Source organism: Lates calcarifer, unplaced genomic scaffold (assembly GCF_001640805.2).
Source record: "Lates calcarifer isolate ASB-BC8 unplaced genomic scaffold, TLL_Latcal_v3 _unitig_1152_quiver_589, whole genome shotgun sequence".
NCBI lineage: Eukaryota > Metazoa > Chordata > Actinopteri > Centropomidae > Lates > Lates calcarifer.
In genome coordinates, this window is record NW_026115321.1 from 91,465 (window position 1) to 117,659 (window position 26,195).

The 26,195-nt window shown below is 39.4% G+C and overlaps 2 protein-coding genes across 4 annotated transcripts; one reads left to right on the forward strand and one right to left on the reverse strand.

The window, feature by feature from the left end:
• tec (tec protein tyrosine kinase) lies at nucleotides 1-20,212 on the reverse strand. 3 transcript variants are annotated; one of them, XM_051067137.1, is made up of 18 exons: nucleotides 20,090-20,212; nucleotides 11,020-11,239; nucleotides 10,377-10,481; nucleotides 8,365-8,446; nucleotides 7,338-7,466; nucleotides 6,652-6,698; nucleotides 6,319-6,530; nucleotides 5,093-5,158; nucleotides 4,948-5,002; nucleotides 4,416-4,498; nucleotides 4,194-4,327; nucleotides 3,503-3,577; nucleotides 3,217-3,388; nucleotides 2,477-2,693; nucleotides 1,833-1,897; nucleotides 1,583-1,701; nucleotides 1,278-1,468; nucleotides 1-926 (listed from the first exon to the last, which is right to left on the reverse strand). In XM_051067137.1, exons 2-18 carry the CDS (start codon nucleotides 11,155-11,157, stop codon nucleotides 843-845), a joined length of 1,974 nt encoding a protein of 657 aa, XP_050923094.1. In that variant the 5' UTR covers nucleotides 11,158-11,239; nucleotides 20,090-20,212; the 3' UTR covers nucleotides 1-842. The 3 variants fall into 3 exon arrangements, with proteins under 3 accessions (XP_050923094.1, XP_018537411.1, XP_018537412.1); XM_018681895.2 differs by lacking the exon at nucleotides 20,090-20,212 and adding an exon at nucleotides 13,322-13,490; XM_018681896.2 differs by lacking the exon at nucleotides 20,090-20,212 and adding an exon at nucleotides 13,322-13,487 and having other exon boundaries at nucleotides 1,311-1,468.
• txk (TXK tyrosine kinase) lies at nucleotides 8,501-26,020 on the forward strand. Its single transcript, XM_018681898.2, has 17 exons — nucleotides 8,501-9,825; nucleotides 16,483-16,697; nucleotides 20,466-20,517; nucleotides 20,783-20,864; nucleotides 20,966-21,097; nucleotides 21,752-21,816; nucleotides 22,017-22,076; nucleotides 22,278-22,332; nucleotides 22,558-22,637; nucleotides 22,726-22,850; nucleotides 22,958-23,032; nucleotides 23,396-23,567; nucleotides 23,683-23,899; nucleotides 24,437-24,501; nucleotides 25,004-25,121; nucleotides 25,278-25,436; nucleotides 25,831-26,020. Exons 2-17 carry the CDS (start codon nucleotides 16,685-16,687, stop codon nucleotides 25,900-25,902), a joined length of 1,542 nt encoding a protein of 513 aa, XP_018537414.1. The 5' UTR covers nucleotides 8,501-9,825; nucleotides 16,483-16,684; the 3' UTR covers nucleotides 25,903-26,020.
• Nucleotides 26,021-26,195: the final 175 nt, after the last annotated feature.

The window sequence follows — 26,195 nt, forward strand, 5'->3', positions numbered from 1 at the left end:
TGACTTTTTATCTTGTGGTATTATCAGGTTGAAATTTTAATTTGTTTAATGCAGCATTATGTGTTGTAGACTCATGTTATTAATCAAACAGTTGTATTAGTACTCTTTTTCATGAGAATGAAATCAGGAGTTGTATGACACTCAAATCATTTACTTCATACTCTGCAGTATTTTAATATGAATATACAGGGTGTTATAGAAATTATATAAAACAGAATTTTAGTAACATTCGTCAGACAAAAAAACAAAAAACAGAAAAAAACATATCATGACCTGGTGCAATTCCCTAAATTTCATGACAGCTGAGTCCTTACTGGAAGGAAAATTAAGGCTCATAATGCATGTTGTATTTTTCAATACTTTTGTTACGTGACACTGATCGTTTTTTAATCTCTGACCAAAGGACCCAACGTCCAGGTCAGGAGAAAATGCCCAGAGAAACACTGAGGCTAGATGGAGTCATTTGTCTATCACGAGAGCCTATTACTATCTTTTATCAATCACCATCAGTTCGTGTTTGTGTCACTCGTCCTCAAACAAATCTGACAACACTATGAACGCAACTTGAAGCGACTTGATCAGATAAGCATTGGTGGACAACCATAGCTGGTGTGGCTCGTCCTTCTTTTCCATCTAACTGGTCATTGTCAGACAGTCTAAGTACCATTACATTGTGTTCTCCACATTGGTATCCTTTGTCCTGTGCAGTAAATTGGACAATGACTGCCATAATACCCTCAAGAATGGCAGGTTACCACCGCAATGGCCATGGAGTAGGAATTACTGGTCAACATGATGTGGATGGTGTGTGGATGTTGGAAGCCTCTTATTTGGTCACTTGGTCAGTTTGGTGGAGGTGTGTCGACCTCTAGAGCGTCAGAGATCATCATGCAGAGCTGAGAGAACGACGGACGCTCCTCTGGTCTCTGCAGACAGAAAACAGAGACAGAAAACAGCAATAAATTTAGATGTCACTGTTTCATGCTATTTCTAGTTGTGAACTTCAGGAGTGCAACAAAGGATAACATGAGGAAGAAATGTAATTTCAGCTCTTCATGTGTTTTGTTTCATTTTAATTCTAGTTATTTATGTTTTCTATATTTATGCTGTATACAACAGTATGACATTATCACAAAAGTTGTGTGTGGCTATCCAAAATGTGTGTTTATACAATAACACAAGCATCAGGAGCAGTTAGGGGTTCAATGTGTTGCTCAAGGACATGCTCCCTGGAGGAACCAAGAACCTTCTGATTACTATACTTGATTGAATACTACCTCTCGTGGTAGAACAGAACTCTCTTTTGTCACCTCGTGCCAACAGAGCTGCATGATGTCATAGATCGCGGGCGTGGCAATTTTGGGCCTGTACAGCCGGTGACCCTGGGTTACCAAAGTAACCACCTCATGGTTCTGATGCTGCTCAAAAGGCATACGACCCTCAGTGAAAACCTCCCACATCAACACACCTGGATACACAAGCACACAAAAAAGTAGAGGCTTTATAAGCGTGTTGAGATTTCCTGTTAAAACACTTACCAGACTAATCTTCTGATGCTTCATTGACATTAAACTGTGCTCACCATAGGACCAGACATCCGACATGCTGCTGTATTTGCTGAAGTTAAAGACTTCAGGAGGCGACCACTTCACAGGAAACTTTGCACCTGATGAACTGGTGTACTGGTTGTCTAACACATATCTACATAAAACACAAACACATTTAAATGAGACAGCATGCCACACTGCAACCTCTCCACCTGCTGACTTGTTGTAATCTGTTAATCTAAACACAGGACTGAGTGTAAATGTGTAGGAATCAATTTCAAATACCTAGCCATGCCGAAGTCAGACACTTTAACTACCAGAGCTTCATTCACCAAACAGTTTCTTGCAGCCTTCAGAGGAGATGGAGGGGAAGGAAGAGGAAGATACAGAAAGAAATTAATTAGGAAGAATTGAACAGAAATATTGAGTTGGGGTTGACAAGACTTCAACTTGCAATAGTGGATTTTGGATCACTTGGGGGCAGCAGAAACAAGGAGCAGCTACAGAGCAACATTATCATTCATTTGGAGTCAAGTTTATTTTCACCTGATGAACATAAATCCAATATTCACTTTCTTTTAGCTCTGTTCTTGGTCTCTACCAACTAAATTAAGTAATTAAGGATTTTTATCAACTCCGATCATCTCTCGTGGACTCTAGAAAAGTAAACTGTAAAACCCTTGAAACTCTGGCCAAGGAATCTAAGTTACAACTTAGTTTCTCCACAGTACATGCAAACATTTTGCCTTAAATGCATCACAAACTGTTCATCCATTAATAAATTTCACACTAATTTCAAACCCATAATTCTCTTTTGTTTCAGGATGGGATGTGCTGGGATACAAAATTTGTGTTGTGGAAAAGTGGCTACAGAATCAAGTCAGTATAACCGATCCTGTAGTGGAATAAAGAAAGTAGCTTGATGTTACCAGGTCTCTGTGGATGAAACCGTTGGCCTCCAAGTGCTCCATGCCCTCGCTGATGTCCAGGCAGATACTCAACAAGGATCCCAGGCTGAAGCTGCCCCGCCGCTGCCTGAGGAAGTTCAGCAGGCAGCCCTGCTCCATGAACTCTGTGACAATGTAGATGGGTCGCTGCTGGCTGCACACTCCGTACAGCTGCACCAGTTTGGGGTGGGACAGTTTCCTGAAGAAAACATTAAAAAAATCAACATTAATGATTACTCATTTAATCTTCTGATGCACATGAAAAACAGTTCAAACTAGATGTTACGAACTGAAGCATTACACATCAAAATTTCCAAAACTAAACTCGTTCATACTAAATTTGACAAAATTTCTATAAAAAACAACTGTGCTCTTCCAGTCAGAGTGTGGTTGAGAGTTGTAAATCATCTGCTCATCAGTTTCTTCAATCTGTTCTGACACTGAACTAAAACGTCCTGCTCTATTATCACCTTGCTTTCTGCTGTTTCTGTTCTGTTGTAAATGTGACCATATCATTTGTGTCAACTACAAGAGGAACAGAGGAGTGCATGTTGTTGGAGTTCCAACAAGTCTCCAGTAGAGGGCAGCAGAGGTCAAAGATGACTTGCAGAGACTTTGCCATGTTGGGTCACTAACCTTGAATGCATATACTAATTTTCTCCACCTTTTCTCTTTCCCTCATCTCTTTAATTTCTTCCCTCCCTTGTCCTCTCCTTGCTTACATCATGACCTTGGCCTCCTCGATGAAGTCCTCCTCGTACATGGCTCCCTCTCTGATGGCCTTGATGGCCACTTTGTGCTGAGCCCTCCATTTGCCGAGCCTCACCAGACCAAACTGACCGCTGCCCAGCTCCTTCATGAAGGTCAGCTCGCTGGGGTTGATCTCCCACTTCTCTGGAGGGACAGAAAGAGAGAGGAGGAAGGTAAGACGAAAGTAAAGACAGAGATCTTTGTTCATGATAGACGTTGTCTGAACAGTACAGGGCAGGGCGTTCTGTTAGGACTTACCGTAGCTGAAACCAGCGGTGGACGGAGCACACTTGTCCTGTTTTCCTACAGGATATCTCAACCTTGTTACAAGACCTGAGACAGACAGAAAAAAAAGAAAGAATGTTGTGGCCTTAAGGACTAAGCAAATTTGAAATCTTAGATATAAAGCTCAATCTAGCTGGATATTGAGTTCAGATTTTTTTGTATCCAGTGTAGCTGCTTGTTTGTCCACATGAATATACAGCCAGCATCAAACAAAATTCCAGCATGATCTACAGAGGACTCAAATTAAAGGGAAAATGAAAAATTACAAAAGAAAATGACAAATTATCATCACAATATACTACTATGTACAAACAGGGCATAATTAAATGTTAATAAGAAGTTCCTGCTTTACTGTTCCATAACCTTCAGTTACATATAAGCGTTTTCACTTCAGGAGTTGAAATTTGAGTTTCCATTTTCAAATTTAAATTTTTCAATATCCATTTGTCATTTCAATATCACATTTCATTTTCCATTTTTCTTCCTTGTGGATTGATTATCCCAAGTAGTATAATATAATATTAGTCATTGCCATTTCCTATTCTACTTCTTACCTCTATTTTTAAAATCTATTCAAAAGCAAGTTCACCTTTCATATCTAGATAGCTAGTTACAGTATTCAAGTTATAAACTACATCAAATAGGTAGATAATGTGTTATTTACCTGCTGCGTTGTGTTTATGGTACTCGATCAGGTCAGGGATGGAGCTGAACAAATGTTTCTCAGCCAGGTAAAACTGTGGAGGTGAACTTTGTGTCTCCTTGATGTGGTAATGTTTTATGGCCGCGCCTCCCTCCCTACAAACACACACAAAGTCTTAAAACAACATCCATGCTAAATATTTTGTCGATTTTTTGTCTTTAAACAGACATATAGTCTTGTTACCCTGGGGTAGACTTGGTGTAGAGGGAGACGGTGTAGGTTCTTGGAGTGCTGGAGTCTCTGACGATGAAGGATCCTTCTTTGTCCTGCAGGGGGCGACACAAAAACAGAGTCATAGGCTCAAATCTAGATTTTTTTTATTTTCTTAAATATTTTTCACCTTTATTGGACAGTTGATAGCACAGAGGCAGACAAAATGAAGGATCAGGGAGAAGCCATAATCAAACAGAACAATTGTAAAATGAAAAGGAAAAAAAGGACACATGGAGGACAAAATCAGTGATTATACAAGTAGGGGAAAGACAAATCAAAGAAATAATGACCGTAAACAGATGCTGCCTCCACATGGGGTTGTGTTCATGAGAGGAGTCCATACGAACATCCCGTTTGTGGTATTCACAACCTTGGGTCTCACAATGTTACAAAACCTCAGACTTCACGAATTGTGTTCTGTTTGCTGACATTTTCAGACATTAATGTTAGCGTCCATGTTGCCATTGCCAGACATGCAAATGCACAAGTAGAAAATACTCACCTCCTTCCTCAGCAGCTCCTCTGCCTTGTTCCTGTTGATTTGCTTACTGTACCAACTAGAACAAACAGACATCCCTATTACAACAATATCTTCATGGTTCTCCTAAGATCTCTTTATATTACAAATTTGCTGAAAGTTTACTCACGCAAACTGCACCAGGTTTCCAGATTTCTTCTCTGTTACGTAGTTACTTGGAATGTAGCCTTCCTCGCTGTGAAACACACACAAAAACACACACACACACACACACCAATCACCAAAACACACAAAGAAACAAACACGGAAACAGGTTAGGATATCAAAACACACAAAAACAGTAGCTCCACCACTATTCACACATACCTGGGCTCAAATTACCAACACTGTGAATCGGTTTGCTAACTTTACCATGCTGTTACCAGCATGCTGTTACCATGATGTTAAGCTGTAATGTTTACTGTGTTAGCATGCTAACATTTGCTACTTAGTACTAAACAAAAAGTTGTGCATGGGTTGATGACATTCATTGATTTTGTCACTGCTATTATTATTCTTTGTCTTTGGGGAATAATCATGCCTTTATATTTGGAACTACAGTTCACATTATGCTTTGGGGGCTCTATACAAGAAATATAATTTTGCTGTGGACTACTACAATAGCCTTTGTTTATATTTTGGCAAATTGGCACCAATAAAAGTATGCCGAATTGGCTGTTAGCAGTTCCTCTTTGTGGTCTACCTGTGAAGTTTGCCAATGAAAACTTCAATCCAAATTTCTGTGCGTTTAAATGTGTATTTTTAGATCAGCATCTGGGATAGTAATATCCTCAGAAAATTTACACTGAATCTAAAAATATGTTTCTCATGTGTGTGTTCAGGTTTGACTGTGTTCTGACCTCTGAGAGAGTGTGATTTTTGTCTGAAATTATAAAGGTTTTAAAGACCCTTAATTACCTCCATGAGGCGTGCGTCACAGCTGCTGCTGCTGTCTTTGTTTATAATCAGGCCAAATCAGCGGACAGACTACGATAATTAACTTCCTGTTGTTTTGTACAGCACCTGTCCCTTTCATCTCATGCAATATCTCTGCCTAACATCTCTCACTCCACACCCATATGGGGAGGCACACCTCGCAGTTTCAAAACCCCTGAACCTTAGTATTTGACAAAGTTATGAGTTAGATAGTACAGTTAATGCAGAGGGGACCATGAATGTCTATTCAGAATTTCATGGCAATCCATCCAGTGATTGTTTGGATATTTCAGTCAAAGTGGTGGACCAGCTGACCAACACTGGCATACATAGAGCCCCCGCTGGCATCAATAAAAACACCTACTGTTACATTTACTGTCATCAAGAATAATGTGAAAATATACCATGATATTCACTCACCCATACTTGTTACGCGCCTTGTACCAGTTGACGTCACACTTTTCAAGCAGGACGTACTCGCCTCCCTTGACCAGACTCAGGTCGTGGGGCTCGGCTCCCGGGAAGTCATACAAAGCCACCACCACCTCCTCCTCATCATCATCATCCTCGTCATCCTCATCAACATAGTCATCGTCCTCGGGGGTTGGGGGGAGGGGAGGACGGCGTCGCCGCTGTGGGAGGGGGAACAGGAGGAGGGGGGATGACTAAACGATAAGGATTTGGTTGTGATTGATGTGTCTATCATAATGGTGTGTGTATTAGTGTGTGTGTCTGGTTAGCGGCTGCCCTCACAGCTTTAGCTTCCTCTCCAGGAATCGGGGGTAGAGGTTTTCTGGAAACTAGAAAAGAGGAACAGAAACAGTAAACCAAGCAGAAAGATTCAACATTTTCTCTTTACTATCTTCATTACCACCTTGACCATTTTGAACTCTGACCTTTGACCTCTTTCTGCTGGTTATCTTATCACATTGCTATTCGAGAACTGAGACTTATTGTACAGCTGCAGCAGCTGCAAGCTTGAATGAATCAGCTTAACAAATGAAATTTAATCGTAGTGAGAGTCATTTCCTGTTTTTTTTTTTTTTGTTTATTTTCACTTGGTGAATCAACTGTTACACACTACGAGAAAGATTCACGTTAATGGAGTAACAGTTTTTTTTGACTCTAAAACTGATGATAATGTAAAATTAATGAATAAAAAAAGCAAAAACAGATCATAGTATAAATGAAAAATGGAAATATATCACTGTCAAAGGATCATTAATTTGTACGACAGAATATTGCAACCTTGTGAAGCGTTGGGATTGCTTGACCATAAATAAATAAGTAAATAAGAACACAGTTTTTTTTTGTTTCATAAATTTGTGACTTTAACCTCAGAGAATTTCTGTTTTCTTACAAATTTATGACTTCATCTCAGGTGCTGATCTGACTTTTATTTCATTTTCACTCGTTTAGTATTTTCATGTGTTTCTTACTGTCTCCGAACAGGTTGTACTCTTCGCAGCCCGGGGCCTGTTTTTCTGCCTGGCGACAGCATAGCCACGCCCCCTCCTGCCAGAACTGGGGATGGAACTTCGTCGAGACCACTGGGTTGTCTTTGATCTCTGCACACATACACACACACAAAAGTGTATTTCAAATAGAGTGCTACAATGATGACATATTTTTGTTGTCCAACCCTAAGTCAGTATCACCCTGGTTCCCTCCACAAAAAGTCATTGGATTTTTTGTTTGAAGCCTAAATCCAATCTCCAGAAGTAAAAAGCTAATGTCAGGCTATAAACCAACTACACCACGGTCACATGACATTTAACTAAAAACCCATTGACTCTGGAACGAGGTTAGTGGGAGTGCTAAAATGTTAACTTACTTCCAGGTTTTAGGACCACACGAGGTCCTAGAGTTAAAAGAATCATCTTTTTTTAATAATTTCAGAGCAAATTTATCAATGTTTAGCCACAATGGACATTAGTGATAAATGATAGCCTCGGGAAAGTGAAATTCAGACTGAATCTAAAAATATGTATAAGGTGTCTGTGTGTTTAAATTTGACTCAGTTGTGAAAGAGTGTTGGTGCAGGGTTTTTAAGTACCTTAATAGCCTTAGTTTAGCGAGTGGGCCAAATAGTGTCAACTAACTTCCTGCTGTTTTTAAGACACCTGCATGCACCTGTCCCTGAACACCTCACACAATATCTGTGCCTCATAACTCTACCTACAATAGAACATGTCCAAAACGGTCAGAAGTAATCAAACTGATCTCAGCTGACCTCGTTTCACCAGTCCAGTAGGTGAATCATCACACAGAGAGGATGCAAGAAAGAACAGTGGAAACAGTGGGGGCTGCTGAGAACACTGGCATGTGTGAAAACCAGTTTCAAATGTGTGGTTTTAAGTGTGAAAACACTGTTGCAGCAGCTGAGACTGTATGTGTGATCAATCATATTTCCATTAGTACATGCTCCTCCTCTGTTTTACAGAATAGAATAGAAGAGAAACTGACCCTCTTTCAGGCTCTGGACCCAGAGACTTCTGCTGTTGTGATTCGGGGCGAAAACATAGAGTGTGTTGGTATCATACACCACCTACACAAAAACACAGACAGACTGATGTTAATTTTTCATTATAGATATCTGTGGCAAAACACATTTCAATGATTTAAAGCAAAGTTTAAAGATATTTTCCCATCAGCACCATCATCAATGCTTCTACTTAAAATGAACTGTTATGACTTCAAGGTTCATTCTTGTATTCTGACAAAAAATCATATCCAAATGTCCATGTGATAAAAATGAAGCTTTAGCCAGCAGACAGTTAGCTTAGCTTAGCATAAAGATTGAAAACATCAACAGCTAGCCTGGTCCTATCCAGAAAGCCAGAAATTCACCTACCAGCATTTCCAAAGCTCGCCAATCAACACGTTACATTTCGTTTGTTTTATCTGTACAAGTACCGAGGTGTAAAAAAAAAAAAAAGCAATTCACAGTTTTATGGTGGGTAGCTCTGATCAGTTGCAGTTGCACTCAACAGACCCCAGCAAAAACAGAAAGTTTTCATTAGTTTCAACATGCAAATTTGTCAACTTTAGAGATGCTGGTGGATATTTTTACCTGTGAACAGATCTATGCATGCTGTGTCCCCTGTTTCCAGTCTTTGTGCTAAGCTAAACTAACAAGTTGCTGACTGTAGACTACAGAACGTAGAGCTGCAACAAGTAGCTAATTAGATATGCATTGATTTTGATGATTGTGTGTTTTGATCAAAAATACCAAACATTTTCTGGTTTCAGTTTCTAAAATGTGAGGATCTGATGCTTTCTGTTGTCTATACAATAGTAAACTGAATGTATTTGGGTTTTTGACTGTTGGTTGTAACAAAAAAAAGACTTCCAAAGATGTAACCTTGGTCTATGGGAAATTATATAGCATTTTTCATTATTTTCTGACATTTTATAGACAAAGCAAATAATCAATTAATGGAGAAAACGTCAGCATTGACTTTCCTACACAGTAGTAATGCACTACAAACAAATGTAGTGGAAGGAAAACCAAGGACCAGTTACAGCTCTTGACCTGATACAGCGTCAAACATAATCCTTTCCTGCGAAAGTGTTTTGATAGATTAAAGCCTTATGGATGCGCTGGGACGCATCATCAGTGATGTGACCTGGGGTCATCAGGTGTTTCAGGTCTTTCAACATCAGACACCCTCTCCCAGGTGTCCCAACCCAAGTTGATCAGACCCCAGCTTGTGTCCCAGCAGCATTTGTCCACAGGTCCACCCTACTGCTTTTTCTGCGGCTTCTGATGCATTCTTGATGGTTCTCTTCTTTGCCGGCCCTGTGATGCCCAGCATTGTAAAAGTCCTGCAGAGTGAACACCCAAGCAAAGCCTCTGCAACCCACCTCCACAGGTTCATATCGGGCCCACCAGCCCTGCCTTTGGGATGCCACCACCAGCTCCAGGTACTTGGCATGCTTCCTCTCATTGGCCTCAACCATGCGCTCTTCCCAGGGTCCTGATAGTTCCTGCATGATCAGTTGCTTCATGGATTCTGATTCTGTGGGTGCAGCTTTTCACCAGCTTCTCACCGGCGATCCTCTTGGAATTGGTGGTGGTCCTTGTTGATGTTGCTGGCTGTGGCTACACTGTCGCTGCAGAACATTTTCCCATCTTGTCCACACTCCTTGCCATCCCAGTCCCACATACTGGGACAGCAAGACCACATATTGCTGGCCTGGAGCTCCTCCACCTCCACCTGCTCGGACTTCCTCCTGGATGAGCCGTTGCCACTCTTTGCCTTTGGCTTCATCGACTCTGGTAGCTAGGAAGTAGCTGATGCCTGCCCACCCTGCTGCAATGGACCCCACCAGCGCCCTCTGCCTGAGGCGTGACTCTAATTGAGCCGAAAAAATAGCTTCCAAAATGTCGAATTATTCCTTTAAAGTTACTCAGAGACTTTACATGCAAGAAAACCTGTTGTTGGAAAAAACTGTTGATTTAATTTAAGTAATACCTGAAAGGGGTATTTGTTCTGGCAGGGAATGATTCCTCCTCCATTCTTGACAATCTCCACACATCTGATTTGACTCAGCTCGATCGAACCCCTCCTGAACTTCTTCTGTTGATGGAAACCACATGTCAACAGCAGCTTTTTTCTTTTTTCTATGTCTGTAAATACAATATCAACTGTAGACTTCCACACTGAGATATTTCACTTCCTGTTAATATTTCGTCATCGGATCAGTGAAGCGATCAAATGTTTATATAAGGTTTTTGATAACAAACCTTGAACAAACAGTCATTTCCCTCATAGGTTTATTTGATTTGATAGTATACAAACATATGGGTATTTGAGCACCAAGTTTTATCATAATCTGAAACTGAAAATGAAATTAATATGAGATTTAAAATATGATTATGTTGACTAAAATACAAACTGTTTTAACTTTTGTGAGCTAGAATTCACCATCAAGTTTGTCTTTTGCTTCCTGATCTGCGATAAATTTCAAAAAAATTTTGGCTATTTTTTATATAAACAGCAGTTTGATATTTTGAGAAATACACTGTTTGATGCCACTTTTGCATAAATAAATCAGAAATAGAACCTAAACTGAAAGGTAAATAAAAACAGGGGAAAAAAGAGCAATAAAAACGACCTCTGCTCTTCCATCGTAGTACGTCAGCCTGCTCTTGGTGAGAACAAACAGTCTCTCCTTGTAGTTCAGTGGCGACGTCCTCTTCTTCTGCTGCGAACGCTTGATCAGCATCTCCTCCAGTAGCATTTTGGCACTCATCTTGGCCCCGCCCACGCCCACGCCCACAGCCCATTGGGCGTCTCAAATGGCTGTCGTCAAAACACAGTGAGGTGGAGCTGAGCTGAAGATAGACGAAAAAAAACTTAATTTAAAAACATTTTTTCCCACAGTGGAAACTAACTTGGTACGTTTACTCAGATGCTGTACTTGTGATAAGGAACACCAAAAACGCCAAGGCATGTTTTATGGGCTCAAAGTGACCTTCGATCTTTGACCACCAAATCTGAATTACTTCAACTTAAAGTGCAAGTAAATGTTTGTACCACATTTGAAGAGATTCCCATGAGGCATTTCTGAAATATTGCATTCATGAAAGTGGGACAGACAACTTGAACAAGCAAATTGAAAAATTTCAACATTAATTAATTTGGATTTGCTGTTGGGTATGAGGCACACAACAACTTGAGAAGCTGGAACCAACAAAATTATTGTACTGTTGGTATTTGTGCTTAAAAATGATGAAATATCAGTTGATTATTCAGTTACTCAGCTAATGTTTGCAGCAAACGTTAATATGCTAAAATGCTAAAATAAGATGGTGGATGGGTTTAGACTCAATTCCCTGAAATTAAATCAATTCCTGGAATCAAATCAGTATCAGTGTGATCACAGACAGGAAGTCTTTACCACACAGTAACTGACTAAATACATCTGCACCACAAATAGACAAATACAAATAGAAACTGCCTCCTGAATTTCTTCCCTGGTTGTTCAGATTCTTTATTGCCTTTTTTGGAGAAAATGTGTTGTGGGATTTTCTTTATTAACTTTAGTCTTTACTTCCTCCTTTACTCTGAAGGAATTCAGTCATTTAACTAAGAACTTTATGAGCCACATGACCTGAAGACTCAGTTTTACTTTAACTTTCATTTTCCCCTCACACCAAAATAACATTTTAGACTTAGACAGACGTAGCTTTTTTTTTCTTTCGTTCTTTCTTTTTTTTAGACTTGCTCTGTTTTTAATTAGAGTTTGTATTTATCTTTGGATTTCTTGGATTTTAATATGTGTTCTTGTTGGTTAGACACAGATATGGACATCATCAACAAAGCCTGTTTTAATTTTATATTACACTAATTTATTGCTTTTCTATATTTACTTGCATGCATATTTATCAGATAATTTTGTTCTTGATTATTGTCTCAGAGGCTGTATTAGGAAATTATTTAGATTGCTACATAATCAGAAAAGTTGCAAAAGAATTTAATGAACACGACTTACAAACTATCTATAAAGTGAGACACATTTCCTCATTCAGATCAGGAAATATCTGATCAAACAATAAGTAAACCAGTCTTCAAGCAAATATCTTGAAATGTGCCCACAGACATTTCAAAAGGTTCTGTGGTTTGTTTTCCAGTCCTACTACTGTCACAAGTTAAAACGCAGGTATGTTGATACACAGCCTAACACCTGGCAACAAATAGTGACGACAGAATAGTATGAATGTTTTCTGATGCAGTTGAAGATATGTGTATGTTTGTAAATTATCAAAAATACACCTATATTTGACTATATTGCCTTTATACAGCCATCTTTAACACAAATTCATCCAACCTGACAGCAGTTTTATTGTGAATGGTCCAAAAAGAAGAAAAAACACACACACATTGTTTGGCATTTCAAAGTGTCGTCCGTGTTTCCGACAGCACTAGAATGCAGCAGAAGGAAGCCCTAAAGTACACGCGCGCTCCTAACACTTTGGGCAGCGGCGCGAGCGCGCATATCCCTGTACACCTGTTCCCAGGTTGGTCAGTTTGATTCGAGGCACATTAACATCATTAGAAAAGTGTTTAATCCAATGGCACATAAGCACATGGTTTCTTCTGAACGTAATTATAGGACCACACTGTGTTTCTATTACACTCTACTCTACGGTGTTTCTTCTACTGTGGTATCACTTTTACTGACTTTACTGCAAGTCTACCGCAGTAACTTGTACTTTATCTGTGTTTTTATACAATGTTCTAACTTCCACAGTGGGTCAGTTCAGTTTTACTTTTAATCGCAGAGCAGTCAGACTTGTTGGTCCGCGGTTTGTCAGCTCACAGCCGCAGAGTTTGCGCAGCAGCAGTTAATTTACAAATAATGTATGAGGCGTCATTAACACAGAGACACTAACAAAACGAAGTGTTTCTCTTACCGTCCCGCTTCATTCTCCAGTTTTTAGTTCATTAGTGTTAGTAGTCTCCCACGTCGCTGCGAATCAGAGGAGCGGGATTCAGGAAATGAAGAGAGGGAGGTGGACACACAACCAACCACACAAACTTCCTCGTGCACTGTTCTACCGCAGTACGTGTGTGTGTCACAGAAAGAGACAGGTCAGTGGTGTGTGAAGTCTTTTCTGTAGTCAAATCAGTCAGATAACAGAGTGGAAAAATATTCACTATCTGCTGCTGCGACATGAAACTACTGCGTGGGTTTGGTCTTGTGTCTGTGAGAGGGACTAGTTTTTAGCCCTAAAGAGAAAAAGGACATTTTGTAAAGTCACTCATTTGTTTTCATTTGTGGAAAGCAAGGACTTCTGGAAAATGAAATTAGTACATTTTTAGGAAAAGTTTTCAAAATGGAGGAGACATTTTGAAAAGTGAGCACAACAGAGAAAGTGAAAATAAGATTTTAGAAAATGAGGACACTGTTCAAAAAGTGGTGACATTTTTAAACTTGGTGATACTTTTTAAAGTGAGTGTTGGATCTCCATTAAGCAGTTGTTTCAAATGTTGACATTTTAGAAAACTAACACATTTTTTGGAAGTTTTTAAAAGGTAACGACTTTCTTTAGGAAGCAAGGACATTTTCCTTGGAAAGTCAGGATATTTTGACTTTAAAGTGAGCAGTGCAGTGATAACATGTTTTTGTAGTCCAACCCAAAAGTTAGCATCATCCTTTCCCCCCCAAAAAAGCCAATGGGAATTTTTCATTGCATTTTGGATAATTGTAGAAAATAGTGAAAAAAAAATAGTGAAAAGTGTGACCAACAAAAGTTTGTGATATTTATGCATTTTATCCATCAGATAATCTTCACTAATGATGTTTGAAGCCTAAATAAAATCTCCAGAAGTAAAAAGCTAATGTTCGGCTATAAACCAACTACACCACGGTCACATGACGTCAACGTCTCCACCACTAAGCTTCCAACTGGTCATTTCATTTAGCATTTCATTTCATTTAAGACATTTTAGAAAGTGAATGCGTTTTTAAAAGACAAAGACAAAGTTAGGACATCTTTGTAAAGTGAACACACTTTTGGAAAATTAAAAAATGAGAACATTCCTCTGGGACATCTGGAAATTGAGGACAGTTTGGATCACACACTTGTACTTTACCACATTAGAGCCAAACTACATATGAACTTTACTGTACTTTATTGACAAACCCTGTCTGACAGATGTCACATGTTTTTAGATCACTTCTGTCATGCCAGTCAGAAGCTGGTTTCACTTCTTTTTTGGGGAAAATTAACTTCAAGCTTCCTGCTGACACACAGTTCATCACAGCTGCCACCATTATTATTATTATTATTATTATTATTATTATTATTATTATTAGAAGCAGCAGTAGTGATAACAGACTTAGTAGTAACAAGTATTGACAGCTGAGAGAAAGGTTTTGAAAGCGTTCCCCATTGTCTCATGATGCGTTCGCAGTCAACATGGTCGTTTTCAAGCATATTATCACAATATTCACCTTTCTGAATCTAGATTTCAACAGATTTTGAATGAAATTTTATTTAACAGCCAGTAAAGTTGTTGGATATTAGCGTGTATTTATACCACTTAATGGACACTTAAAGGATCCAGTGTATCCCCATCAGATATGTGGACATGTAGTCTGAATTATCATTTATTTTGTAGCAGTTTCAACTAGTTTCACCAGATGTTAACATGTGAATTTGTTGGATTTTGCTGCATTTTTAGCCAGTGTTAAGGGAGAACTCTGATATTTTTGAACCTGGGTCTTATTGTCCCATGTTTGTGCGTGTAAACGATCGACAGGGACAAAAATCCTTTGACTCAGAGCAGTATTGAGTAAGCACAGTGAAGCTTGCTACGAACAACAAGTGCTGCAAAATAATCCAATGGGCAATTGTCCATGTCAGTGGACATCCACTGAAGTATCCATAATGTGTCTGACAACATTATGGATAGGATTCCTATAGAGATAGACCACACACAACTTTTGCTAATGCTAGAAACCTGTTGGTCAATTCATCGCTTTGGTCCAGACTGGAATATCTCAACAACCACTGGATGGATTAAAAGGAATTTTTGTACGGACATTCATGGAATCTTGCTGACTTTGTGATCCCCTTATCTTTGCCCTGGTGTCACCTTGAGGTTGATAGTTGTGGATTACCATGAAATATGGTACAAACATTCACTCAGGATGATCTGGAATAATTCTGGTGAGCCTCCAAGTTTCCATCTAGTGCCACTATCAGGTCAAAATTTGAATTCGTCCAATGCCTTGGTTAATGACCACATATCTGCAAAACTAATGATAATCCCATCAGCCTCAACTGTACTGTGTGTGATGCTAATTAGCAATTGTTAGCATGCTAACGCTAATCTAGGAGGTGAACATGATAAACACTATACCTGCTAAACCTGAGCATGTTAGCAAGCTGATGTTAGCCTAAAGGTAGAGCTGCTGGTACAACTGTAGACTTTGAGTCTCGTTGTCTATAAACATTACTTTGAATTTGCATTGTCGCCAAATACCAAAATAATTTCCATCAGATATTTAGCTGAGATCTGGTTTAGTGTTAACGTCAGCTCAAAGTGTTTCGTCTCTTGGCGTGGGACGTGAGATTTAAAAAGAAATACCCTGGCTGAGTCAGATGGTCGGATTGTGGTTCAGCACCTAGTGCATCATAAAACTGGAGTTAATTTTTGCATTATGAGTTTTACAGTGCATGCTTTTTGTGTGTGTGCACATATGAGTGTGTGTTCTTCCTGGAGTTATTCACAGAGACGGATGCTTTGTGGTTTCATTCACGTCATTCTTTCACTTCCTCTCTATGTCTTTGTCTTTATCTCTCTCCCTCTCTCTCTCTGTATAAACATTGCACATATTAAAGATTTGTTTTCAAGCCAGATATTCAAAACTTTATCTGTGAGGCCAAAGCTGACAGGAACAAGCCCAATCTAAACATCTTCTTCTTCCTTCTGCTTTTGTGCTTGTTTCTCTCTCTTTCCTTCGACTTCTTGCCTTCACCTTCTGTACTTCCTCCACCCACCTGCCTTCCTCTCTCTCTCTCTTTCTCTTCACCTCTCTCTCTCTCCCTCCATATCTTTCACTCAGCTATTTCAAGGTTTCCTACCTGTGGCATCATATCAGCTCCATAGATGCAACTAATTGCAGAGACGTCAACGCCGACTTCAAAAACCTGAGCAGAAGAAGGAGAAGAAGAGGAGCTGGAGCTGAAGAGGAGATAGAAGAAGAGGAGGAGGAGGAGGAGGACGAAGAAGAAGACGGTGAAGACCAAACGTAAAGATAGACGATCATGATTCACTCAAGTAAGGACCTGTATTTATCTGCAGATTAAACCCTTCATATTAAACTCTATGTTTTACAGCAGAGACAGGGTTATGAGACTAAACTTTATCGACAAACAGCAGAAGGATACAGCGAACAAATCTACACTACTGGCACTTAAAGCAAGACGCCGTGAAGCGATTCAAAAGCGTGAATGAACACAATGAGAAGAAATATAAATTTAAGAGCTGTCACTGTGTGAAAAGTAAGAAAAAAACTACCCAGAGTTCAAGTCAAAGGAGAAAATCTGTGTAGAACATGCATGGTGAAAATGTGACAAAATAAGCTTTGTAACATAAACTCCAGTCTGTTAAAGTGTCAATGTATGTGCAGTATATGTGTGTCAAAACAGAAATATACAAGAATGTGAAGGAAACGGTGGTTATTGGAGTGTGTGTGAAACGTTAACAGCTACTCTAAATCATCAGAAAACTAATCTTAACCTCTGAGACATCTTCATTAAATGTTTTTGATAAAAACCTGAACTCAGCAACCAGATCTGGAGCTAGAATCTCCTCCATGCATTTGTGTTTGCTTCTGCAACCATTAACACCAGGTAAATAAGACAAAGAGGAGATCGAAACGTGACGGTTTGGTTTGAGATGTCGTTTCAGCAAGTGGCAAAACAGCAGCCTCGAGGCATCTGTTATACTTGTTACTTACTTGTTACTTATCTGATGTTTGAGACGAGCAGAGACGTGGAAACAGATTGAAAGCTCCTGAGAAGCAGAGACACCTGTCTGCAAAGTAGCACCTCTGATCTGCCGATTACTGTGAACCGTTTGGCAGCTAAAGTGAAGTTTCAGTTTTGTTTCCCACACGGGCAGAAAGGGCCAGTTACCCAGATAGAGACTAACCTCAGACGTAGTCTAAAGTGGCCTTTTAATATCAGATTAATTCAAACAGGCACTTTCCAGAATGGCTCAGAGTACAGTTAGCCCCAGTTTGTGACTCTCACATTAGTCACAGAACTAACAGTCTGTTTTTCTTTTTTTTTTTTTTAAAAAATGAATCACTGAACATCTTTGAACCAGACTACAGTCATGTTGGAAGCTCTGTGTGGCATAGTGGAGGTTTGAGCTACATGCTATTGCTAGCATGGCAACATGCTCACAATGACAATAACATGCTAATGCTAAGCACATAACATTTACCTTGTTCAACATCTTTTTTTTTAGCATGCTAGCATTTTCTAATTAGCATTTAAACACAAAGTAGAGCTGAAGCTGATGGGAATGTCAGTAGTTTTGCACGTATTTCGTCTTAATTGAACAAAAATGTGAACTGATGATGCTGAGGAAAAGTCAGGATGTTGTGGCGTGTCAGTCAGTCCAGTAGTATGTCGTTTCACAACCTCACAAATGTCAACCTCATGCTGGCACTAGAGGAAAAGTCAGAGGATCAACCAGAGTCTTTAGGATACATCTTCTGGTGAACATGAACGTCTGTATAAAATTTCAAGGCAATCCATCCAGAATAAGACATGAGGCCCGATCTGCCATTTTTGACAAATATTGCACTCCATGGAGTCACTACTTCATCAAATCTGAACACACAGACATGGAGCATATTTGCATTCAGTATGACTTACAGTCCCTGAAGATGTCATTATCTCTGGTGTACACTGTGAAGAAGCATACACAAATCTACTTAGAAATCATAGAAAATAAAATGCTCCTTGTGACTGCAGAACTTACTTGATAATCATCATGTTTTCTACAGTATCAGAGTAATCCAGTGGTAGTTATCTATACATCCATGCAGACACTGTAAAGAGGAAGGCTCGTAATAACTAATTTGGCACAGTTTTCGTGATGCTGATGAGGCAAAATGAATACAAGCTTAAAAAAAATGGGGCTGAAGTTGTAGCCTGTGGAAACATTATACTTCTTCTTTACATCTTCCAAAAGCCAACCCAAAATTATGAGAACCGCAGTTTCAAGGTTCATTTTATCCTTAATCTTGATGAATCTACCTGCAATGTGTACATAAAAGTATGTTTACCAGACAAACCTACGATGTTTTGAAAACTTGACATTGTTTTTTTGCAGATGTCGTTTTTTCATGGAACGCTAACGTTAGTCTGAACATGACCCTATGCATCTGGCCTCAGAGCTTTAAATAACTTTGCAGAGTCTAAGATAAGTGGAGCGACTGAACAGTGGACTTTCTAACACCGGGCTTAAATGATCAGAGCGTTAATGTTCACCAAACTTGTGAGATTTAGAGTACAGGGTTAGAGAAATTTAATTTGAATGACAGAATCAAAAGAAACAATACCATCGACCATTACTTCTCTAAAATTATGAAAAAGAGAACAGGTTGAAATGATTCTAAAACACTGCAAAATAAAACTCTAAGGAGTCAGTCTGAGTCTAAAATGCTGTTATTAGAGGGAGATTTTTTTTCACAGAGCACAAAGATGTTTTGTATGAAAAATAATCTGAAAATCTAGAAAGTAACCAGTTACTCCAGCTGTCAGATAAATGAAGTAGACTTAAAAGTGCAGTGTTTTCTTCTGAAATGAAAGGAGTTAAGGTATAAAAGTAGCATAAAATTGAAATACTCAAGTAAAGTACCTCAAAAGCTTGAGTAAATGTACCTAGGTCACTTAATTAGTTCAGAGCTTTGTGGTTGGCCAATAGAAACATCAGACAGAGTGTTAATGGGATGTCGGTTCACCACAAACCACCTAGAAGAGTTCATCACTCCTTATGGCATCCACTCTGAACCTCTGCTGCAGGTATGCTATTTTGGAGGCTCGCTTTTATTTTGACAGCCACCTTTAACTCACGTGACTGTCATCTGTTTGCAGACGTGCGTGTGCGTGTGCGCACGTTCGTCTCGTGTCCGTAGACTCACACAAGTTTCAGTCTAACTCACAGACACCTTAAAAACACACATATGAAGCAAAACATGACAGGAAGATATGCTGCCGTCTACGTCTGCGCACACAAACACACACAACACAAATGCTGAGAAAATGACCCACACCTGTCTGTGCACTCGCCCACAGAAACAGATGCGGACTTAAAGAGTGTGTTAGTTCTGCAGAAAAGGAAACTCTATTTCCTGACAGAGACCTCCTACTCAAAACCACAAAGACAGACACAGAGAGAGAGAAAGTCAAACACAAAGAAAACAGATGTAGAAACAATGAGATAGTGTCAGAGAGATGAAACTGCAGAGTTTTAAACACAGCTGTGTCCATATTTACAGCTTAGTGGACACTACTTGGAGAAGATGTTAGCATGTATAAGCAGTATGTAAACTAAACGGAATAAATGGTTGATAACAGGACATAGAGTTGTTACTCTTGTGGATCTGTGTTTTCTGAGCTAAACTTCAACAAAACCGTTGTTTTCTCACTTACCTGTGTCGATATCTAGAAATGTAGATAGTTGTTTGTGCAATGTTGCAACGTTGTGCAATGGAAACAGACTTTGTGAATAAATGAAGACGAACATGAAGCACGTGACTTCCAGTGAAGAGATGAACACATCAGATCATTTGTCAGAGTTTTAACCGGAGCTCTTAAAATAACGTCGTCTAATTTCACCATCTTCTTTTGCAATGGTTTGATGGCACTCCCTGGAGAACTAGTGCCGCCAACTAATTTGAACAGCAGTTGAATAACAGATGTAGCAAGATGACAGCTAAATATCACAAGATCAGATTTACAGTTCTAACAGTTCTATAACAGTAAAAGCACCATGTGATTACATCATCTTCTCTGTTTCTTCATCCAGATCACTCCATCCACTCCGTCTTCTGCTGCTGCTGCTGTGCAGTACAGACCAGGTAAATGTTCCAACATGAATAAGAGAAGCGATTTTGTTTCCCTAAGTGTAAAAAATGCAGAACCTTCCAGGTTCATTCAGACCACATTTTAAACAATGCAACAGAAAACATCATTGTGAATTATTGTTCATATCAGATTGTTAATATCACGAAAATACTGCTACTAATCAGCCAGTATCGCCTGTTGCATCTCTTCACCTGTTCTAATGTTAAAGATATTAGTCTGTGCAATACACTGATTGATTGACTGATCATTTGATTTCAGAGAGATCAGCACCCGCATGGAACTGGAGGGAAGAACCTCGCTGTGTTTCCAGAGCAGACGATACCCAGGACACGCCTGCCGGGTACGATGGAGTGTTTTCAAGACAAAAGAAGGTGAATGAAGGTGAAAGAGTTGTATATTTTTATCTGTTAATTCGTTTTTCCCTCTGTCTGTTTCTCTCAGGTCGACAGGTCGAGGAGGAAGCTCCCCCTCCCTCCTCCTGATGATGAGGATGGTGAAGGCGGGGGGCTGCTGAGTGTCGTCGCCATGTACGACTTCAGCGCCAAAGAAGACACTGACCTCACACTCAAACAGGTACACACACACACACAAAATCTATTTTCTACTTTTATTTTCTATCTCTTTTTCTAGAGAGACCTAGCCAAGACAGCAGCATAAAAAACATTGTTACAACAATAAATACAACCAACACAAACAGACTAAAACTGTCATACACTACAAAAGAACACACAAAAAATCTTGTTAAGCTATAATAAAGGCAATAAACCTGACATTTTATAGTTTAAACATCCAACCAATCGTCCTACTATAAATCCAGAAATCTCTGTCTGTCTGTCCCTCAATTTTCTTGACAACGACTCATCTGATTGACTTCAAACTTGGCAGGTGTATCGCTGAGGACTCAAGTGAGTGCAGTGTCGACTGTGAAGTTTTTTGGTGGAGGGTTATCAAAAATTGGAAATACAGCAATACTTAACCTAACTGACAGAGAGAGTTCACAGAATGTTGCTCTGGGGATTTGTAAATAGAACCTATAGCTCTATCAGGTTACTTGACTGTATCAGTTCCACATACCAACAGGCACAGTTTGAATGGGGAAATCAAAGTTAATAGTTGCATAAATTTTGAATATCTGAGAAATGAATCGATAATGAAAACTGACTGTTGCAGCTCTAACAAATATAGTGATAGAGAATTGCAGTGTGATTCAGTGTGTTGTGTCCACAGGGAGAGGAGTACATCATCCTCCACAAACAAGACCAGCTGTGGTGGAGAGCACAGGACAAACACGGGTAAGTCCAGTTACAACAATTTTATGTAAAACAACACAAATCTTGGACACAAAGTAGTTTCACTGAACGACATATGACAAATATCAGCATGTTAATATGTAGGTATATTGACTCTGAAACTGAAACTGACAATTCTATAAATGTCCTAAATTTTCAGCAGGCAGATTTTAATATTTTAATGTTTTCTGTGATTCTAACAGGAATAAAGGCTTCATCCCCAGTAACTACGTGACAGAGAAAAACAGAATTGAGGCAAACTCGTGAGTCTTTTATAGCAGTTCATATTTTTTTTAAGTTTACATTATCTTTCTTCTTTTTAGCTAAAGGTTGTTCACCTCTTTCTTAAGCGCTGATGGTTTATTTTTTAGCTAAATTTAGTAACATTGAGATGGTCAAGACTGTGTTTTTTTTTTTATCCTCAAGACAACCTCACTTAGTTCTGTTGTGTTTCCTTCCTAAAGGTGGTACTGCAAGAACATCACCAGGACAGAAGCTGAGCAGCTGCTGAGGCAGGAGGTATATACCTGTCTGTCTACCTGTCTTGTTCTATGCTTCAGCTGGCAGAAAAATAATATAATCAGAAATTATCTGGGATTTGATTCTTTAGGATTTCTTAGTTTGATGTGATAGTAAACTGAAAATCTTATGGTGTCAGACTGTAAATCAACAAGCAACAAAACATTTTCAGTTTTTCTGAGATGTCTTTTGGGTCAAGTGAGATTGTTTCTGGTTGTTTTCCAGGACAAAGAGGGTGGTTTTGTGGTGCGGGAGTCCAGTCAAAAGGGGGTCTACACCGTCTCTGTTTACACCAAAACATTAAGGTGATTCTCATAACACACAGACAAAATGAATACATACAGTAAATTTCTACCTGTAAACTGATTAACTCTTTCACTCGTGTATGTGCAGTGCTGGTGGAGATATTAGGCATTACCAGATCAAAATCACTGACACTGGACAGTTCTTCTTGGCTGAAAAACACACCTTCAACTCCATACCTGAGGTCATACACTACCATGAACACAACGCAGCAGGTACACACACTTTTTACACGTTACAGGACAATTGAGATAACATAATCTATATGTGGTAATGCTTCATTAGATATGGTTTGGTGTTGTATGTGTGTGTCCATGTGTAGGTCTAGTGACAAGGTTGCGATATGCGGTGGGGCCAATGGGAAGGTGTGTACCTGCCACATCAGGATTCAGCTCAGGTAAATAAATAAATATATAGACAAACTCATGTACTTGACAGACTAGTCGATGTGATAGTTGAAGCCATTTTGTCACCTGACGGCCATCGTAGACTCTCTGACATGCTAGGAAAGGGAGCAGTGAGAGGACAGGTATTCAGTTGGTTGCATTCTGCATTCTCACCAGTAGGTGCTACACACTGGTCATTTCACATTAATAAGTCAATAATACCTTTGCTAAACTTGGACTAAGTGGAATGTATGTGTTGATACATGCTCCTGTAAAGACAGAAACTTTGAGATGGGATTGAATGAAGATCTAATTCATATTATATTTTTCCATCCTTTATCCCACCTCTCTTCTTCCATTTCCCAAACATCCAGAGAAGTGGGAGATCAATCCCAGCGAGTTGACCTTCATGAAGGAGCTGGGCAGTGGTCAGTTCGGCGTGGTGAGGCTTGGCAAGTGGCGGTCTCAGCACAGAGTGGCCATCAAGGCCATCAGAGAGGGAGCCATGTATGAGGAGGACTTCATCGAGGAGGCCAAGGTCATGATGTAAGGAAGCAGTGTCCGAGGGAGGAGAGGAAGGGAGGATGTAGGATAGAAGGGAGTGAAACTTCCCTCTTGTCAGCACAGGGAAGTGAAACTGTCTGTTTGTCATCTCACCCAGGAGACTATGCCACCCCAAACTAGTGCAGCTGTACGGAGTTTGCTTGCAACAGCGCCCCCTGCTGATTGTTGCCGAGTTCATGGAGAATGGCTGCCTGCTGAACTTCTTGCGGCAGAGAGGTAGAGGTCTGAGGGAGGCCTGGCTTCTGTCCATGTGCCAGGACGTATGCGAGGGGATGGAGTATCTGGAGGCTCACAGTTTTATCCACCGAGACCTGGTGAGTCACTGTGTGTTTATGGTTTGTTGTGCTTTTTAATAATGAAACTAGTGACTGTAAAACACAAGTGATACCGGGAAAAGGGATTCAGCTGGCTGGTGTTTGTTTTTGTCAGTTTATTTATATGCACTTGAAAGACTGAACTAATGATTTAGCCAATTAGTTGCAAATCTATGTTGTTGTTGTTTGCAGAATTCAAATAAAATTTAAGACTTTTCAAGACCTTTGTAAGAGAACATAGAGTTAAACTGAGTACCTGTTTAAACTGTGGGGACGATAAGGTTGAGATTCATTTATGTAGTATATGAAATTATTGATATTTGTATCCAATTTTTAGCTGTATATAGCAATTATTAGCAATGGATTTAATCTTATTAGCATGACCTGCACCCAGATAACTGGTAAAAGATTGATTGGCCTATTACCCAATTTGTCTAGAAAGAAGAATAATAGTAGAAGAATACTTCCCTCTCAAATAAAGAATAAAGTATTATAAGTTCCTGGTTATTGATTTTTTTTTTTTTTTACCTCATCCAGGCAGCCAGGAACTGTCTGGTTAATGAGCACAACGTGGTGAAGGTCAGTGACTTTGGAATGACCAGGTGAGGCTGCCACTTTATCTCAGTTTTCAAACAGGGGGTTAGGTGAGAACACTGAAACCACTCATTTCTGTACTTTAAATATGTAGCTGGAACCAGCAAGCCATTAGCGTAGCTTAGAATTACAACTGCAAACAGGGGGAAACCGCTAACCAACAGCATCTCTAAAGCTCACTGAATAATTAATCTGAAACTATTTTTAGAGTTGATTAATCATTTCACTAGTTCCCACTTTTCTATTGTGATGATTTACTGCTTTTCTCTATTGTATATCATTGTAAACTGAAAATTTTTGGTTTTGAAACTGCTGGTCAGACAAAACAAACCATTAGAGAAGTCAAGTTTTTTGACCTTTTATACATTAAAAGGTTATTTGATTAATCAAGACTGATAAATCATGTTGAACTATTCCTTTAGAGAAACTAAATGAAGGTGTACTTGTCAGTTTTGCAGTATCAGCTGACCTACTGTTGTATTTTTAACTCAATGATGCTCATGTTTCCAGGTACGTTCTAGACAACCAGTACACCAGTTCCAGTGGTGCTAAGTTCCCTGTGAAGTGGTCTCCTCCTGAAGTTCTCCACTACAGTAAATACAGCAGCAAGTCTGACGTCTGGTCCTTTCGGTGAGGAGCCACAGACTGACCTCACTTAGTACTATAGAAATACTTGTACAAGTAGTTTTTATATCAGCCGTAGTACTAGTAATAGCAATTGTAGTTGGTAGTGGTATATATATATAGTAGTGGTATTTAGTTTAGATTAATGTGTCTGTGTGCAGGTGTGGTGATGTGGGAGATCTACTCCGAGGGTCGGACTCCATTTGAAAACCGCTCCAACTTGGAAGTGGTCAATGACATCACCAGAGGGATCCGGCTGTACCGACCGCACCGAGCCTCACAACCACTGTACGCCATCATGTACCGCTGCTGGCACGAGGTATTTCACTACACCACTCATTCATTCATTCATTCAGTGTTTCAGTTTCAGCAATAAAATATCAGGGTTGTTACAGAAACTAGATCTTTGAAAACCAAGATTCTCCTTGCTGTTTCGGAGCGTTCAGTCACATGAAATGGATTTCCTCAGCAGATTTTTATCATGTAACCAGAGTATGGAATTTGAATTTATAATATGTGTACTGCTGTTTGTGTATATATAAAGATAGATTGGGTGGAAGTACAGTTTTAATAGTTTCACAATTTGATGATCACACCTTTTGCTAACCTCTACATCACATCTTCTTCCCCTACCCCTCAATTTTCCTTCTATTCTTCTACTTCTCATCCACTCATCTTCGGTGGTGGTGATGGTGGTGATGGTGATGGCGTAGAAGGCTCAGGGTCGGCCGCCTTTCTCTGAGCTGCTGGAGGAAATAAGAAAATTGGCAGAAAATCCGGATTAATGCACGCACACACACACAAACTGAGTTTCAAACTATATTTCAGTGTTTTCATGATTGTACAGACTCTATTTTGCCATTGTAAATAACAATTTTTTTCATTAAAGTATTTTTAAATATTTTTTTCTTCCTTGAGGCTTTGAATTTTCACCTATCTTGTGTTTTATTCTTATATATTCACACATGATCAAAACATAATATGATGTAAGAAAAAAAAAAAAAAACAAGAAGAAGAAGTGCTTTATGGATATGCTGCTCTATAGTGCTTTGTGAACATGTGAAATTTCACTTTTCAA

Bases quoted from the DNA above. Each gene is read 5' to 3' on its own strand.
- tec (XM_051067137.1), bottom strand. From the start codon at position 11,157: ATGAGTGCCAAAATGCTACTGGAGGAGATGCTGATCAAGCGTTCGCAG. The intron at 10,482-11,019 runs GTCGTTTTTATT...TTCCATCAACAG, and splicing joins ACTACGATGGAAGAGCAGAG to AAGAAGTTCAGGAGGGGTTC. The intron at 2,694-3,216 runs GTAAGCAAGGAG...TGTTTTCTTCAG, and splicing joins GAGGAGGCCAAGGTCATGAT to GAAACTGTCCCACCCCAAAC.
- txk (XM_018681898.2), top strand. The intron at 20,865-20,965 runs GTACGATGGAGT...TGTTTCTCTCAG, and splicing joins ACCCAGGACACGCCTGCCGG to GTCGACAGGTCGAGGAGGAA. The intron at 23,900-24,436 runs GTGAGTCACTGT...TACCTCATCCAG, and splicing joins GTTTTATCCACCGAGACCTG to GCAGCCAGGAACTGTCTGGT.